Below are 18,605 nucleotides of genomic sequence, written 5' to 3' on the forward strand. Positions count from 1 at the left end.
GATTTGTGGGCCGCTAGGCTGAGGATATATCCCCTGTAAGCGTCCCAGGTTGTCTGTATTGAGGTGCCTTCCTTATTGTCCTCAAAGAAGAGCTTGGTCTGTACTTTAAGCTGGTCAATGATCTGAGGGTCTAGGAGGATTGTGCGATCCAATGTCCATCTTGTGCCTTCCTTATTAGGTTCCAATTTCAAGGTGATCAGAACTGCCGAGTGATCTGAGAGATGGGCAGGAATATGTTCTACTTTTACTGTTTTTTCGATTAGACCATGATCTAAAAGAAAGAAGTCTATTCTTGATTGAATTCCGAGTTTTTTATTTTTGAAGGTAAAGTTGTTTTGTTTATCACCCTTTACTTATCATATGTCCACTAAACATAGATCTCTTTTGTAAACCCCCAACCAGTCTCTCATTTTTGGCAAAGTTGTTTGTCTTCTACTGGGGAGACGGTCTGTTTTTGGGTCAAGTAATGTTAAAGTCTCCTCCTAGGATTATAGGTGAAGAACCCAAGAGTAATTGTGAATAGAAAGTTTTCAATGGGACCGGGTCGTCCATGTTTGGACCATAATAACCTGCCACAGTTAGGGCATTGTTTCGTATCCTTACTCTGGCCAGTGCCATTCTCCCCTTTGGATCAGTTTCTGATGCTTCCACTTTCGCATTTAAAGATTTTTTTTAAAAGAATGGCGACACCTTTAACGACACACTCCTGGTCAGTGCAGATATATGAGTCTACCCAGTACAGTTTTATCACGATGTCTTCCCACTCTTTTTTTAGTAGATGTGTTTCCTGGAGGATTATAATCTCACTGTCTGCCGTTTTTAAGTATTCTAATATTCTCCTTCTTCTACTCTTGATTCTTAAACCGCTAACGTTCCAGGAGATTATTTTCACTTGAGTTTTATCTTTATTCATTTTTATTGACTATTTCTTTTTGTTTTTGCGGGCCTCCGAGTACTCCTTCTGTTTTTTCTGATTGTTGCTGAGGACATTTTTTTCTTTTTTTTCTCCCTAATTTGCTCCCATTTCCCGTGCATAATTATTTTTTTTTTTTTTAATCGTAGTGCACAGGTTAAAAAGAAATTTTAAATGTCCCCCCTTCCCTGGAGAAACCTCCCTTTTTCTTCCTTGGGCTTTGTTGATAGCCCTCTTTTGAGCTCCGTGCTTTAATATCATTTGAGCTGAGAATACACAGGCGCAATCAATTTCCTCATCTGATCACGTAACTATTCTAGAAAAGTTTCGACTTCCTTAGGGTCTCTGATGTTGTGCATTTTATTTCTCCACATTATCCGGAGAGAAGCCGGGATTTTCATATGGACTGTAGCGCCGAGCGCTTTCAACTCAGGCATCATCTGCCCCAACTCCCACTGCCTGTCTTGTGTAACTTTTGATATATCAGAGCGGATCCTGAAGGACCAGTCATCTTTATTGTATGATCCAGTCTTTATAGCTTCACTTAGGAGTCTTTCTTTGAGAGAATATGTTCGAAAATTGACCAGGATATTCCTCGGATTCTTCCTTTCCTTACTTTTTCCAAATGGGTCTCTGTGCACCCGCTGAATGTCGTCTTCTAGCCCGAGATCTTTGCACCATGGGAAGGATTCCTCTAAAGTGAGATGATGAACTTTTTAATATCTGCACCTTCCCTACCTTCGGGAACATTTAGTACTCTGAAGTTGTTACGTCTGGAATGATTTTCCAACGTTTCCAGCTTGTCGGCGATGACTTTATCTGTTTCTCTCAACGTTCTGATTTCCTTTTGATTGGACTTCACTCTTCTGCTTAGTGAGACTACTTTTGCCTCTACTGCTGTTACTCTATCTCCTAAGGCATTTAGTTTGGTGTCTAAGAGTTCACATGCCTCCTGGATCTTGCCTTGGTTTCCTTCTGAGATCTCGAATCTTGATTTAATTTCTTCCATCATTTTTTCTAGGAATATATCAGTGGGGGTTCTCATCAGGCTTGGAGTTTGGTCTGTGGTTGGGGTTGGGGTCTCCGTTTGGACTAAGCATTGGCCTTGGGTAGTTAGGTCCGCATCTCCTGTTAGAGACATAGTTGGGCCAATTGAGGACCTGGGTAGATTATGTATAAGAATATGAGGATCTCCTACCCTCTTCCGCTCAGGGCCTGATAGTTCGGATTTTGCTCTTGTATTTTAAAGAAGGATCTTAATGAGGGAGTTATTTTGATCCTCACACTGTCTGGTCCCTCCCGTACGTCTGCTGCTCCCCCTGTTTTTTTTAATGTTTTTCCTGCCTTCGCCTGTGCTTTAGGAGTTTTCTTAGATTTTCTTTTAGTGCTTCGGGGTAGAACAGGATGTTTGGTATTTGTAGCTGGGTTTGTTTTAAGAAACTGCCTGTTTCTTAAACAGTATGTAGATCTCCCTTTACAGTCTGAGGTCTGCCCTGACACCTCCGGATTTTCTGGCCCCCCTCTTCGTTTGGTGAACAAGGACTCGCTCTGGAGCAGGAAGTTTGTGCTTGTTTCCCAGTTTTTCCCCCTTCGTCTGCACCTCCCGCCCCCACCCCCCACCTTCCGACCTTGCCCCTGGCTTACCCTATTCATGTACTGGAATATGAGTCCCCCGGAGCCTTTCTTCTCCATGTTCGATTTCACTGGAACTCGAACAGACTTCTCCGTTGCTCGACCCTTTAGGTCCGATTCACGTTTTTCTAACCCTGTACTGGGTTCTAAATCACTCTCAGGTCTTGCAGGGTTCTCGCCGCTGTATGCGCTGTGTGTGCTGCCACCTCCTCCCTTGCTGTTCATTTTTTTTTGTAACATCGTTTTTATTGCAGTACCAAAAAAGTTTGCATAGACATTACAACAATGGATAACATAGCAATATAGCAGGATGGCACACATTCAGCCCACTACCATTATCATGCTGCCCGTGCTCCCAGCTAGAAAGCCGAGCTGCGTCTATTATATGTCCATTCTCTGCTTCGTCTCCCAATGTCCTTTTCTCGAAAGCACAGGAGGATGCGGACTGCTTTTAAGTTTTTGCCCCTCCCCCTCTCCCTATCAACCACCCCCCCAAACTCCCCAACCTCCCCCCCCCCGTGGCAGCGCTGTAGTGGAATCTTAGAGAAAAGTAAGGTCAGGTGTGTGCAAGAAGGAATTAAACATTCGCTAAAGGTGCGCTCCTGGTGCGTTAGTGGGGTCAACCATATCAGAGTCCGTGTCTTCTCTTTCCTCCTCCTCATTATCATCCCGGAGTGCCTGCACTATCATCTTCCACGCTGTTGCCCTCTCCAAGGCTTTCTCATCTGCAGTCCTCCTAGCCATCTGATATCGCAGAGTGCTTTCACATGCCGCCCACTTCAAACATTCACAATACCAACGTTTGTACGTGAGCCCCACTTTTGACTTCCAATTCCTGGTTATTTCCCTCTTCGCCAGTATCAATCCCATATCTATAAACCTGCTGGTCGTCTTATTTTTAGGTGTGTGTGGAAACCAGTGTAGCACCCCCACTGCTTTGGTGTATTGTATCTCTCTATCCGTGGCGTTGTTCAGTGCCCTCCCAACCTCCTGCCAATATTCCCCCAGTGTAGGGCAATCCCAGAGCATATGTCCCAAGTCCGCCTCCAGTGCACTGCATCTAGGGCAGGCCGCCTGTTCCACTCCAAAGTACTGCTTCAGTTTCCCTGGTGTAAGGTATGCCCTATGAATAATATAGAAATGTATGAGTTGGAATCTGGCGTTCCTCGTGCTCTTCCGCGCCCTCCGTAACAGTTGACCCCAAGTGGCCTCAGGAATCTCCATTTGGAGGTCTAGTTCCCACTTAGCCTTTAGGGCAGTGAGCGGCTGCAAGGCTTCTGGCAACATTCGGGAATACAGACAGGTCACTGCCTTAAAGGTTCCTGCCGCCATCATCGTGTATTGGCACGCCATAGAGGTCGCGGGTTCCTGCAGACCGTCGCCCCAGTGTTCTTGCATGACGCCCGTCACTGCCGCGTGCAGAAGATAATCACCTCTTGGAAGATCAAAACGCTCCTGTAACTCTTGGAACGGAAGCAAGGCTCCGTCCTCATAAAGGTCACCCAGCATCTGGACCCCAGCTTCCTCCCAGCCCAGCAGTCTCGACCAATCCCCACCATGAGGTAGGGCCGTGACCATTCCCAGTGGAATCTCCGGAGCATACATGCGACGGATTCCAGCCCGTTTACGCGCCCGGTTCCAGCAAAGCCGAAACGTCTGTTCCTCCACCGTCACGTCCCTGATCAGCATTTTCTGATGAAGAGTAATATACGCAAGCACATGCCGCGGGGTGCCCTCATCTCTGCTGTGGTCTGGGCCTCGATACACTCTCGCGACCTCTTGGGTAAAAGTTTGCAGCTGAGCCGCTAGGTAATAGCACTCAAAATCAGGCACTGCCATGCCTCCCTCATCCTTGGGCCGCAAGAGGGTGTCCAGCGCTTTTCGCCGCCGACCCATGCCCCATAGGAATGCTATAATCAGTGATCTCAGACGTCGAAAGACTGAGCCGGGTATCCATATCGGGAGGGTTCTAAAATAATATAATAGCCTAGGTAGTGCCACCATCTTCAGCAAGGAAATACGACCCGCCAATGAGAGTGGGAGGGTGGCCCAGAAGTCCATACACCCCTTCAAGGCGTTAATGCAACAGGTGATATTACCATCCAGCATATCTGCAGGTGTATGATACACATAAACGCCCAGATAATGCAGGCAATGAGGCTCCCATCTAAGTTACTGTGTGGTGAGAGGGCACGGCTCTCCCCGTCTCAATGGGTACAGGCAAGATTTGGTCCAATTGACCTTCAGGCCCGATAATCGCCCGAACAATTCTAGCAAACGCCTCGCTCCCATCAATTCCTCCTCCGCATCGGCCAAAAACATCAACAGGTCGTCCGCGTACAGCGAGATGGCGTGCGACCTGGCCCTATAGACCAGTCCCTTATAATAGCAGCCAGACCTGGCTTCCGCTGCAAAAGGTTCCATTGCCAATGCGAACAAAAGGGGGGAGAGTGAGCATCCCTGCCTAGTACCGCGTCGTACCGGATATGGACTCGAGATCAGCGAGCCCACTCGAACCCTCGCCGTGGCTTCAGTATACAGGACTTTGGTCCAGTTGATATAGCCCTCCCCTAGTCCCAAACGCCTCATCACTCCGTATAAATAATCCCACTCTAGGCTATCGAAAGCTTTCTCGATGTCTATGGAGAACACTAAAGGAGTAGACAACTCCGGCAACCGAGCTCCCAGCAGCCTAGTCAGTCTACGGATGTTGTGGGTGGTGTTTCGCGTTGGGATGAAACCAGACTGATCACTATGGATCAGGGCTGTCATGTGGGTTAACAATCTATTAGCCAGGATTTTGCTCAGGATCTTGTAATCCGTCGTGAGCATTGATAATGGTCGATAAGAGGAGAGGGCGTCACTCGCTCTACCAGGTTTCAGCAAGGGGACCATAAGGGCCTCACACATTGAGCGCGGCAGTCTCCCTCGCACCTGTGCCTCGTAGACCGATTGCAGTTGCGGAGCTAAGAGCTCCATGTATTTACTGTAGAACTCGATCGGCAGACCGTCGAGCCCCAGGGTTTTATTCCTAGCCATCTGTTTCACTGCGCATCCTATTTCTCCAATCGTTATAGCTCGACCCAGCTCCTCCACCTCTGATTGTTCTAGCTGTGGTAATTGCAGCCCTCCAAGGAAGGCGTCCAGTTCCTCCGCTCCGCCCGTCGGTCTGCTCTCATACAGACCCTCATAATACGCCCTGAACCTATCCAGGATCCCGGCTTGGGTGTGGCAAAGCCCGCCTCCCTCCTCTTGAATGGACATGATTGGGGCACCCCGCCGAAGCAGATTGGCAAGCCAAGCCAGCATTGTCCCCGCCTTATCGCCCTCCGCATGCGCCCTAGTCAGATAGACCTTGTGATCGAAACTACGCAACCGCTCCAACTCCACCGCCATTGCTTCTCTGGCTTTACTAACCCCCTCTTGAAGCTCGGGATGATTTGGGCGCTCTCGTTCTATCTCCCTCAGCTGTCGCTCCGCACGATCAAGGTCGTCCAACAATGTCTTACGAGCACCTGCAACGGTCCCTATACAGTGTCCCCGAACCACCACATTAAACGCATCCCACTCCACAGCCCTGGTGGAAGTGGAGCCACTGTTCTGTTCGAAGTAGTGCGTCACTCGCTCCTCCAAGGCCTCCCTAAATAGAAAATCCTCCAAGGTATCAGGTTGTAGCCGCCAAGTTGGGACACAAGGGACATCTACCATCCAATTCAGGGACAATAACAAAGGGGTATGGTCCGACAACGTGCGGGCCAAGTACTCCGCGCTTCCTACCGCTGCAAGCACAGGTGAAGAGCACAAAAACACATCCAGCCTAACATGTAGGTCGTGTATACTAGAGTGAAAGGAGTAGTCCCTCGTGTTAGGGTGCAGTGTCCTCCAGGCATCTCCCAGGTCCCAACTCTCCTGCCAGTCTAATCTTCGTTTCGCTACCCTATGTATCGGTGATGAGCGCAATGGAGGGTGAGACCTATCCAATATGGTATCCACCACTGAGTTAAAATCCCCTCCCATGACCATTGGACCCGCCAAGTAACTCGCCAGTTTGCCCGAAAGCGCTGTCAGGAAGTCGGACAAATCCACATTCGGAGCATACACACTGCATAATGACACTATTCGGCCCCTAAGTCTCCCTTCCACAGCCACAAACCTACCCTCTGGATCTATTACTTGTTTGGTGACCTGAAAGGGAACCCCAGCCCGTATCCAAATCAAGGCGCCCCTTGCAAAGGCCGAATATGTCGTATTAAACAGCTGCCCCCTCCACCTTCTCTGCAGCGCCACTCCTTCCTATTTCGTGAGGTGCGTCTCTTGAAGAAAAGCTATATGCACTCCCTACGTTTCAGATAAGCATGGACCTTGTGTCTGCGCACCAAGGTATGGAGACCCCGCACATTCCAGGTCACACATTTTAGAGCCCCCGTATTAGCCATACTCCCCTGCATCCCCAGACATAACAATAACAACCTTCGACCATGCGCGCAGGCCAACACAATACTGACCCCCCAACCCTCTCCAAACAAATGAACCCCGCACCTCTCTGATCCCAACCTGAGCTTCCCCAACTACTCTCGGTTCCCACCCCCCCAGGACAGGACCCCCCTCGATTGGAAGAGAACCCATCCAAACTGTTGCAACTAGGTAATTCCCTTGAAGAAAACACTACAATTCGCAGTCTCCACTGCGATGACCTTAAGGGCCAGTAGGGCCCGGACCGATACCAAAGGAGTTCGGTAAACCAGATCAGTCCCGCAAATCCCGCCCCGTAATCCCCCCATGAAAACTCTCGAATTCCCACAGAAACGTGAAGCTGCACTCACGGGCACAGCGCCCCAGTGTCAGACCATCAGGCCGTTCTCCAAATCAAGTGTCTCAGGCCTCGACGATCTCTCCAGACGTTTGAGGCGTGACAACGGGGCCCTTGGCACCCCCGAATTCTGAGAGTTCTGTTTCCGACCCCATATCCTGCTCCTCTGAGTCTGTGCCCTTCCCGGACTGGCTCCGCGCCGCACCAGAGAGATCCACCACCGCCTGCAGAGCAGCCTTCCTTTCCGCCTAAGTCTGCGACACTGATGGTTTCCCAGTTCTCCGTCGATTCTTGCGAATGCGTTGGGATTTCCTGGTCAGCTGTTTCTTTTGAGCCTCCTCTGCCCTGGCTCCGGCTCCGTCCGTTCCAGCCTTGTACGTGTCCCACCATGCCCAAGCGTCCACTGAGGAGGTAAAGAAAAGCGATTTGTCGTCCACCATCACCCTTAGCTTCGCTGGGAAGAGAAGGGAATATTTGACGCCCTCTCCACGGAGCTCACGCTTGAGCGACAGGAAACTGGCCCTGAGTCTCTGGGTCTCAAAAGTGTAGTCCGGGAACAGGGTGACCCTGTTATTGTCAACTTGGAAGGGCCATGCCTCCCTCGCCCTCTGCAGTAGCCAGTCCCAGGCTTTTTAGTGAAGCAGCTTAATCACCACCGGGCGAGGGGGCAGGCCCGGAGCTGGTGGTCGGGCCGGAACCCTGTGGGCCCGTTCCAGCGAAAAGAAGGGAGAGAGTCCCTCTGGCGCAACTTCAGTGCGTAGCCAATTGTCGAGGTAGCCCACCATGTCGTCTCCCTCGTTTTTTTCCGGAAGGCCCACCAGGCCCACCAGGCGAACGTTGTTACGCCTACTCCTATTTTCAGCGTCCTCGGCCCTCCTCTCAAATACTTTCAGCCTGGCCCTTTATCGCTTTGTGATCCGGGGTCAATTCTTGTAGGGAGATCTCCACACTCTTGACCCTGTCTTTAAGCTTATCATGTTCCGCTTTCAGGAGACCCAGGCCTGCCGCTACCTGGGCGATGTCCTGCTGCAGGGCGTCTTTTGTGGCTGTGATGGCCTCCAGTACGCGGTCTTGCATGCGTTGGAGAGCAGGGTGGTCGTGATCTGCTCCGTCCAGCGTTTCTGAGTCAGCCGCTCCGTCCCCCTTTCCTTTCGGTTTCACCATCTCGGCGACAGCAATTACTGGCCCCAGGGGCCCCGACCAATCTCCGCGTAGCCGTCCGCAGTTCAGGACCTCGCTCCCGGATAGTTCCCCGAACAATGGGGCCAGGGATCTAGAACACCCGCAGAACACTGAGCACTGTCCGGATCTCTCCCGCGGGGTCGGTCCAAGTCTTGGAAGCAAGCGTCGATGATGGGGTCCCGAAGCCCCGGTCTACGCGTGGAGAGTGGTAGTCGCCTCACAAAGCCGCCGGCATTTTGGGGCTTCCTCAGTGAACTTTCCTGTGTCCTCGTTCCACCGTCAACTCGCCACCAAAACGAGGAAAAGGACACCCGTGCCTGCTTACAGGGTTGAGAGAGGCCCTCCGGTCCAGCAATCACCGCTGGTACTGGGTCAACAGGAGAACAGGGCCACAAGTCACCTCCGCTCTCTGCGTCACTCATCCATGTCTCAGGGCGCCATCTTAGATTGAAGTCTATCGTACCCGAGGCACTTGTTAAAGTTCGATTTTCAGGACGATAAGCAGCCGCAGGTCGCCCACTCCGAACGCCGTTGCTTCCGTGGCACCTTTAACCTGCGGATTTTCCAATTTTCGTTGGAATTTGCGTGGATTATCAGGATGATATCTGGGATCGGGCGCGGAGCTCCGGGCTCACGCTGCCTACCTCCTCGGCATCCAAGCCACGCCCCCCCTCCTCCCTTGCTGTTCATGTAAGAGGTTTTTGTTTTCAAGTTTTTCCTTAGAATGGGTTTTCCTTATCTTTCAATTGAGACCAATTCCATTCTCTTTTCTGCTTTGTATGTGTTTTTTTTAATACGTTTTTGCCAATTAAAAAATGTTTTGTTAGTTGTTGGCCCCTCTCTCACCCAACAACCCCCTCTCTTCCTTTTGTAGCTTTTCTGGTTCTTTTTTGAGTTGATCTACTTCTCCTACTCGTATTTTTAACTTGCAGTTGGCCACTTTGCTATGTTGCTTTACATACTTTCAAGATGGCCCTGCAGACAACTTGGTTTTTGTGCTTCAAAGATGGCATCACGTTTTAATGACGGTCTAGTGTTTGTTGTGGCTGTTACGTGATATATGTTTGGGTTCCGAGTAGCATACCACCCGCCAAAAAGCACTCCATCACTTTGTCAGGGGTAGTAAGCGCTACATAAAATCAATAAAAATTAGTTTTACCATATATGGGGAAAGTTTACATTCTTTCCTTAGCAGCCACGGATGGATAGTCCTGCTGAAGTATTGAATGCTGGCATTGTAGATAAGCACTGGGACTGATTACCGAACTTGTGCGTTGCATATGTATGATTGTGTGGGCAGCTTTTCAATCATTAGAGAGATGAATAGCTTTTATGAAAGTTGCTAATCTTTTTGTCTTGACACTATAATGAGTTGTTTGAGATAAAGGGTCATTGTGATAAAGGGATGCAAAAAGAAAAGGAGGCCTCCTTTATAGTGCAATTAGGGACAAGGAGAAATAAGGTTAAAGAACTAAAAAAGTCCCAATACCACTCAACTAATAAGAACCTTTTAGTGTATTTGCCATGTATCTCAAAGTGCCACAATCAATTCAAAGTAAGTACCATGTAAGCAATTAATAACATATTATAAACAAATTAAGAACCCTGAACAGTGTATGTGTTATAAAAGTATACAATTTATTATAATAACATTAAAACAATTTTTCTTGTACAGCGTAACGATAGTACCCAAAATCACATATGATATAAAAACCAATAAAATAAATTCACAATTTGATTTAAAACAATTAATAACGAAATCACAGTTGTTGTAGTAGTCGACGCAGCGTTTCGGTGAGTAAGCGATACCACCTTCTTCAGGACAAACAATTCTGTGTATTGATATTTTGAATTTCTCTCCCTTTAAATTTGGAGGAGTGTTAGATGGAAGTCAATCTGGTATGTAGAACTTCCAGTAGATAAGTACCTTATTGAATCTGAAGCTTTGCGTAGGTAAGGATACTGGAGGGGGGCCACCGTGTTGTATGATAAAGAACACCGTCAATTTGGGATTCTATGTCCCAGATTTCATTGCCACTGGATGCCTTCAATTATGCCAGCAACGTCAAAGGGTTAAAACAATCGGTTGTTCATCAATTCAACCTTGATCCTTGGAAACGACCTCCCTGCTCCCCTCGCCGTACTATTCGTAACGGCTTTCACGGACGGTACCGTCAGGTGTACAACAAAAATTGTTTTAATGTTATTATAATAAATTGTATACTTTTATAACACATACACTGTTCAGGGTTCTTAATTTGTTTATAATATGTTTTTAATTGCTTACATGGTACTTACTTTGAATTGATTGTGGCACTTTGAGATACATGGCAAATACACTAAAAGGTTCTTATTAGTTCATTGTGATAAAGGGTCATTGTTTTGTGTGGTCGGATAGCTATAATAGGGGGGGATCCCTTTGTGGTGTCCTTTTTGCGAGGATATTGGCTGTAGGGTTGACTATTTAGTTTTTTTGTTCTGTTCTCAGCCGTTCTCAGGTGGCTCATGGTTATTTCTTGTTCCTGAAATTCGTCACATTGCCCTCTGGTAGGCTTTCATCTAGTTGTAATGTGGTAACTATGCCTTACTTCTGTTGTGTGATTACAGTACAGTTCGTTTTGCTCACAATCTCAGTCTGTTTTTCACATTCGTCTTCTCCAACTGCTTACTTTTGTAGGAACGGTGCACATTTGGGTGACATTTGGGTCCCAATGCCCTGATGAAAATGCCTGCAAGTTAGGCAGGGCAATGAAAAATATTGGCCTTTTTATATATCTTGGTGAAAGAAGTTCATGTGGTTTTAATAAGCCTGGACACAGGTTTTGATTATTTTTTTAAAGGATGCCATGTGGACTCATTTTTAAGTATTTTTGTACAGAGGGAAAGAAATTGACACTCAGAATTTCAGGACCTTTTCTACAATAAAGGTGCAAGAATTTGATACAAATGTTGGGGGTTAGGTGAATCTACTACTTACACACAGTACAATATGGGGTTTGTAAACAGGGGCTTGGTTCTTGCTTAGTTACTTTTCAGTGGAGGCCACCCCATCATCTTGTTGTCCCTCTATTGCCCCTCCTTTTGTGGCATCAGGTAGTAGCTTGGCAAGCACTACAGAACACCAGTCATTGTACTCAATTCAGTGACCATAACAAACACTAAACCCACACCTTTAATTTCCCTGAGTGGTAAATAAAAACAGTTTAGATCACTGTATGCGGTAGAACAAAAAATGTTTGCCTCCATCATTCACTTGCACTAAGTCAGCCATTCAAAGACTGACTCATCTTTATTGTACAGTGAGCCAGTTACATTATAACCTGCTCATCGAAGAACGACAAATGCAACAACCCGAGTTACTGAAATTGAAGGGGCATATTATCAAGGACCGCTGTTAAAATTATCGCTGTTTTATCGGCAGGAAACAGCCAATAAAACGGCGATAATGGGATAGATAATACGCCCTTGTTAATTCCCATAGAAGCCCATGTTAACACCAGAATATGGGCTTCTATGGAAATTAACAAGGTCGTATTATCAAGCCCATTATCGCCGTTTCATTGGCAGTTTCCCGCCGATAAAACAGCGATAATTTTAACACCGGTCCTTGATAATATGCCCCGAAGTATGTTGTGACATACAGCTAGACTCCAAAGAATATATTTTCTCCTGGAGCAGGGGCTCAATGTAACCATACTGTGAAAAGAGAGTAACCTTGAAGGAAGGGCTATTCCATCTGAGAATTGCATAGGAGAGCCCATGTGAGTCCTTCTGAAGACCTGTGTAATTGTTGGCAGCACTGATAGTGAGGAGGGATTCTTAAAAGTGTGTGGTTCTTAGTCTAGGTACGTAATATGGGTGCAGATTTACTGAGATCTTACATCCGGGTTGTTTCACCATTGTGGAGCAGCACCGACAATTCTTTTACGTTTTTATTTACAAAATATGCAAAGTACAGCAAGACCGTGCATGGTGCTGCTTTGTGTTACCTTGCATTGAGAAGGCATTTGCACGGGTGGAGGATGGGCATTCCTATTCATCCACCCATGGATTTTGGTGCATTCCCAGATTTCCAAAGACTTGTAAACCTGGGAATGCATCAAAATGCTGCACCTTCTACATTGAGGTATAATAAGGAGAAATATCTTTATTTCTCCTCTCTATTACCGCTTTCCACATGAGCTGCATTCTGCAGCACACATAAAATGAGGAAAACCCCTTTAAGGATTGTTTTTGTGCAGGAATGTGTCCCTGGCTGCACAAAACAATCCTGCCTGTAATGCAGAGACCCTGTACTCTGGTACTAGTGTAACTATGTTGGTGCTAGGCAGGGCAAGGTGCTCCAGTGCAAGGCGAGAGCAGAAATGCTCCATATCTTGGTAAACATGAAGCATTTAAACCTTCTCCCTTTCATGCAACGCAGCACAGTAAGTTGCCTTGCTACATTGAGAGAAAGAATTGTAAATCCATCCTGGAGTGCAAAGCCATCTTGAAGAAAAACCAATGAGAGGAAGAGCTGAAAATAACTGCATGAAAGCACCTATGTATACAGTAAAATAGATAACATACATACCAATCTCACCCTAATCCAAACCTGTCTAACTGATCACGTCACATTCTTTCGAGAAATTAACCTTTTCAGAGCCTGTTTTACTTCATTGTTTCTGAGACTGTAGATAAAAGGATTAAGCGTTGGTGCTAGGACATTATACATGATAGTCACAAACCTCTCCTGGCCCAGGGTATAACTGGAGGAGGGTCGGAAATACATAAACACAAGAGTACCATAGAACAAGGTCACCACTGTGAGGTGTGAGGAACAGGTAGAGAAAGCCCTTTGCCGCCCTTCGGTGGAGCGTATCTTCAGAATGGCCACTACAATGCACACGTAGGAGAACAGTACGGCTGAGAAGGGGATCATCACAATAAGGGAACCCTCGGTGAAGATCACAAGTTCATTGGTGGACGTCGGAACGCAGGACAACTTGAGCAGTGGACCAATGTCACAGAAGTAGTGGAGAATTTGGTTTGGTCCGCAGAAGGACAGACTAGCCATCAAGATTGTATGCAACAGTGCATGTAAAAAGCTCACTATAAAAGTAGAGGTCACCATCCAAATACAGATTTGAGTCCTCATAATGTCTGGATAGCGAAGAGGAAAACAGATAGCAACGTACCGGTCGCAGGCCATCACGGCCAATAGCACACACTCAGCAGCTGCGAAAAATATAAAGAAGTATAACTGGGCAATGCAGCCCTGGTAGGAAATAGCCTTCTTGTTGGTGTAGATGTTGGTGAGCATCTTGGGGAGAGTATCTGAGATGAGGCCGATATCCACAATGTTCAAAGCACTGATGAAGAGATACATGGGTTTGTGGAGCTGAGGACTAAGGGCAATCACCATCATTATAAGCCCATTTCCCAGCAGTGCCAGAATGTATACTATCAAAAAAGATGTAAATAGTATGGACTGCTGATCTGGGATGTCAGAAAGTCCCAACAAATCAAACTCTGTCACTGATGTCTGATTTCCCCCATGCATCACTGGAACTGTGGGACCTGAAAGGAACAATTATTAGAACTTAGAATGGTTGTGTTGCTTCCAAAATAGCTCAAAGCACATGAAGCATTTGAACATTGTATTTGGTACAAATACCACAAATCATGTATGCAAACAGTGTATATTAGTTCAAACAACTATTTAGTATGATGTAGATACCATACTGCCTGTAATGTGACCAAGGGAAAAAAAAACTATATTATATTTACCTTGTAATCAGATGATATGCAGTGTCTAAAGTTCTGACACATTTCTAAACAATGACATCATGTTTTTTTGTTAGTCCACCACCTGGTGTGTGTATGTATGGTTGTTTTTATGCATGTTTGTTTTGGGAAACAGCCTTTACAACGAGGTTTTTACCTTGTTGTGCCTTTACCACGCATTTTTAAAACACATATTTTTAACGCAAATATGCATTTACAATGTATGCCAATAGCACGCATTTAAGGTAGGTTGGGGGTCTCCCCCCATAAATACACTGTTTTTAAATCTAAAAACAGTGCGTGGTATTGGCATGCGTTGTGAATGCATATTCGTGGTAAAAGCATGCACTGTAAAAAATGCGTGGTAAAGGAATGCTATGTATTTACCTGCATTGTACCGTTTTTTTTGTATGAGTATATGTACACATGTGGTATTAGTAAAGAGCACACCTAGTCCAAAGGCATCAGTGATGTACAGGGTCAAATGCAAGCACACAGTTAGCAAGAGATAAAAGATGTAGCTAGCTTGTGCAGTGATAGGGCATGGTTATTTAGTACTCTTTAACCCCTTCCATGCTGGTGACGGTACCGCTCCATCACCAGCCTCGGTCGCGCTGTGCTGGTGACGGAGCGGTTCCATCAAGGCCCCGCTGCCGCACCTGCACTGCGCTGATTTCGCACCTGTGCGGCGCGTTCTATTGAGCGGGCGAGGCCGTGACGGAACCGCTCCGTCACAAGCACAGGAGCATGGGAGCGCCCCCGCGGCAAAGGTGTTAAGGAGGTACATCTTCAGCACTATCCAAAATTGGAGCAGCCTTGAGGCATTCAAGGCAGAGACAGGGATGTTGTTCCACATCCTGGGTGCAGAGCTGTAAAAGGCCTTCTGTGAAGGTGCAGTTTTTTTTACATCCGCAGCATGTTCTACATTCCACAAACTTTTGAAATCAGAGCATGGAGGCCAACCTTACAGTTTGATTCAACATACAAATCAGAAAGACAGAGGAAGAGAATGATCGAAAAACCACCACAAAGAGAGAGTCAGAGCATGGAGGCCAACCTTACTGTTTGATTCAACATACAGATCAGAAAGACAGAGGAAGAGAATGATCGAAAAACCACCACAAAGAGAGAAAGTAGGAGCCTGAAGGTGAGAAACAATGGGGCAGTGTCTGGGGTTGGATTAAAGAGGCATGATGTGGATTTAATATTATACAACCATGGTATACTGTGCGCCTGCCTTTTATTGCCTGGCTGAGGACTTCTGAGGAGATCTTCAGGCACCAGTACTCATTCTTTTACAAATTAAGCACTGCAATATGCCCTGTTGTATATTTTGCCATCTTCCTACAGACAGGAACATCTCTTTGTACTTGGAAGGTGGGTGTGGAATTCTACTACAGTTTGAAAAGAGCTGCCTGCCCAGAAAAGTGTTATCAAATAACTCACACATTTACAATTATTATTAATTGTTAAAACATGCTTTTTTTAAGAGTTAAACTTTGGTACAAAGATCAGAGTCGGCCTGGAACAGAATATATATTTCTGGGCACCAAAATAAAAGTGGCCCACATTAGTGAATAACATAGCAAAAAAGTGACATCTATTTGGAAACTGGGGCAGTTCTAAAGTTGAAAAGACACGCTGTATAGGTGTTTTGTGCAGAATGGAAGGCTGCAAAGATTTGAGCTTGCTGCAGGCAATGTTTGTTTTAATATCAGCGAAATCAATGGTAAAAACCAGCCCACAAGACTATAAACAGGCCAACAAATAACCAAAAAGCTGACCCACACACTGACCTGTGAGACACAGCTACATCTTTCGGATGTTGGGGGGTCCCTGTTAAGAACAGCTTTGAATTTATAATACAATTTCAGCTCTATCATGTCCTCTTGGGGCAGGTCACTGATAGTGCACAAACACACTGTCAAACATCTAAATGTGCTTACATCTAATATTCAGGGATAGCGAATTTTGTTTTCAATACTTAACACAACAACTGGTCACTGATACCACTGCAAAACATTTGTCGATGACATCCTCCCATTTCTCATATGAGAGGTCCTGTTTTGATCTAAAAGATACTTTTTCGTGGATGTTGCCTTAAACATAATCATAGCATTTCTCTTCAAAATGTTATCAAAGACTCTCACAGCTCACCCCCATAAAACACTATGGCAAGACTCTGCAAAACAGAGATGACTCTATCAGCAGCCCCCCCACCCCTACTTTGCCCATGCCTTAAAACGCCTCTGGTCAGACAAGTCCACCGCCATACTTTTTTTTGGATTGAATATGTTTTGACTACATATTGTATTCTTTGAGGGCGGGGCCTAATTGCTCATAATTCAGTACACTTGTTTTGAAGAGATTTATTTGTATGAGATGTATGTGCTATAATGGTAGACAGGACTATATTTAAATTAGACTGGCAGAGTACTGGAGTGCCGGCACTCTCAATGGCTGCTGTTTCTGTGTCAATGCAGTGTTCAAGACAAGCCAAAAAGGGTGAGGTGCTCAATGGTGTGGTACCACAATATCAGCCATAAAACATCAACAATATTAACTCCAAAATATCAATTTACACAGTATTTTGACATTAAGAAGATATGGAGTTGGAATAGTAAATCTGGTCACCCCCATGTATGATGACCGTAAATGATATTGTTGCAAAGGAAATATCTTTGTATTGATATTTTGACGTAGATCCGGCCTGGTGGAGCAGTACATAGAACAGAGGTACAAAGGTAATGGAGAGAAAAGATAGGCAAAACAAGTTTAGGGGCCATCAGAAAGAAGCAGACAGGAAAGATGAACAGAAATGTTTTACAAAGAATCACAAGGGTCATCACTGTGCAGAAAAAGGACACATGAGGAGTGGATACCTGCAGGTACTGCCTCAAAGCCTGCAGCAAAGAAGGAAGTGTACTGCAGTGATGAAGAGATTGACTACTCCACTCTGAAACAGAATTACATAAGTAAATTAGACAATACATGAACAACCCTACAGAAAAAAAGGGGAGTGTTTAGATATTTCTGCTGCAGTGATCTGAGGTCTATTGGTGTCAACAATTCACAAGGTGGTGGTGTAGCACTCCAATAGTTCTGCCAGTCTCCACCTTCTGGAGTTGGATAATCATATTGCTCCTGTGGGCTGCCACTATATTGTCGTCTCTTGTGTCTGAGCTTCTGCTGTGGATACCAGATGTTCTATGTTATGTTATGTTATGTTATGTTATGTTATGTTATGTTATGTTATGTTATTCTTGGTTTTGTATAGCGCACGGCTACTCGAAGAGTGTCCCGGCGCTTTGGTTTGCACACCTATCTCATAACATAACAAATAAAAGGCAGAAAAAAAAGAAGATCCAGAAAAAAACCCCAGGGGGACAACTAAGAAGTAAAGAGCCAAGTTTTGAGACCTTTTCTAAATGCCAGTAGATTTGATGTACTGCGCAATGTCATTGGAAGCGTATTCCATAGCTGGGGGGCCAGCAGTCTAAAAGAACGGCCTCCAATGCGTGCCCTTTTTACACGAGGGACCGTGGCGAGAAACAGAGATCCGGACTCCACCCTGTTTCTCTGTGCTTCTTCTGTGCTAATTTCTGGGGCAAACATTGACCCACTCTCTACTCAGCTGTCATTTGTAGCTGGCCTACTGACCTCTCAGTGGATCTTCTTCCTCAGGGAGTCTTGTTGAACCTTTGTATTGAAGTGTGGCTACAACCAATACCCCAAGCAGCCTCTTACAGTAAGAGAGAGGAAATGTGGCTACACCACAAACCACAAATACCAAACAATACACCTACTGCAGGCCCTTGTATTATCAGAGTCCATCAGTTAATTAATATATCTTTGGTGAGGCATTTTTACCCATGCATGGGTCATAATAGTACTTATAGCACTGGACAATACAGAACACCGCCGCCAGACTCGTCCTCGGCATCCCCCGACACGAACACATCAGTCAACACCTACGAAGTCTCCACTGGCTCCCCATGGAGAAAAGAGTCACTTTCAAAATCCTTACTTACGCCTACAAATGCCTACAGAACAACAGACCCAAATACCTCAACGACAGAATCTACTTCCATGTACCCAAAAAATCTCTGATCTTCCAACCTAGCACTGGCTGAAACCATGCACATCTACAGAGCCAGAGCAGGTAGAAGATCCTTCTCTCACATTGCAGCCAAGACCTGGAACGAGCTACCGGCAGACATCAGACGTGCCCCCTCCCTGAACACCTTCAGGAAGACCCTCAAAAACCTGACTTTTCGGCTAAACAGATCTGGGACCCCCCCC

General features: G+C 46.1%; 1 protein-coding gene across 1 annotated transcript; it reads right to left on the reverse strand.

Moving 5' to 3' along the window:
- Positions 1-13,143: 13,143 nt before the first annotated feature.
- On the reverse strand, positions 13,144-14,079 carry LOC147684558 (olfactory receptor 1S1-like). The gene has a single exon (XM_086939714.1). The coding sequence runs from the start codon at positions 14,077-14,079 to the stop codon at positions 13,144-13,146; it is 936 nt and encodes a 311-aa protein (XP_086795840.1).
- Positions 14,080-18,605: the final 4,526 nt, after the last annotated feature.

This window comes from Lissotriton vulgaris, chromosome 10 (genome assembly GCF_964263255.1).
Source record: "Lissotriton vulgaris chromosome 10, aLisVul1.2, whole genome shotgun sequence".
NCBI classification, from domain to species: domain Eukaryota; kingdom Metazoa; phylum Chordata; class Amphibia; order Caudata; family Salamandridae; genus Lissotriton; species Lissotriton vulgaris.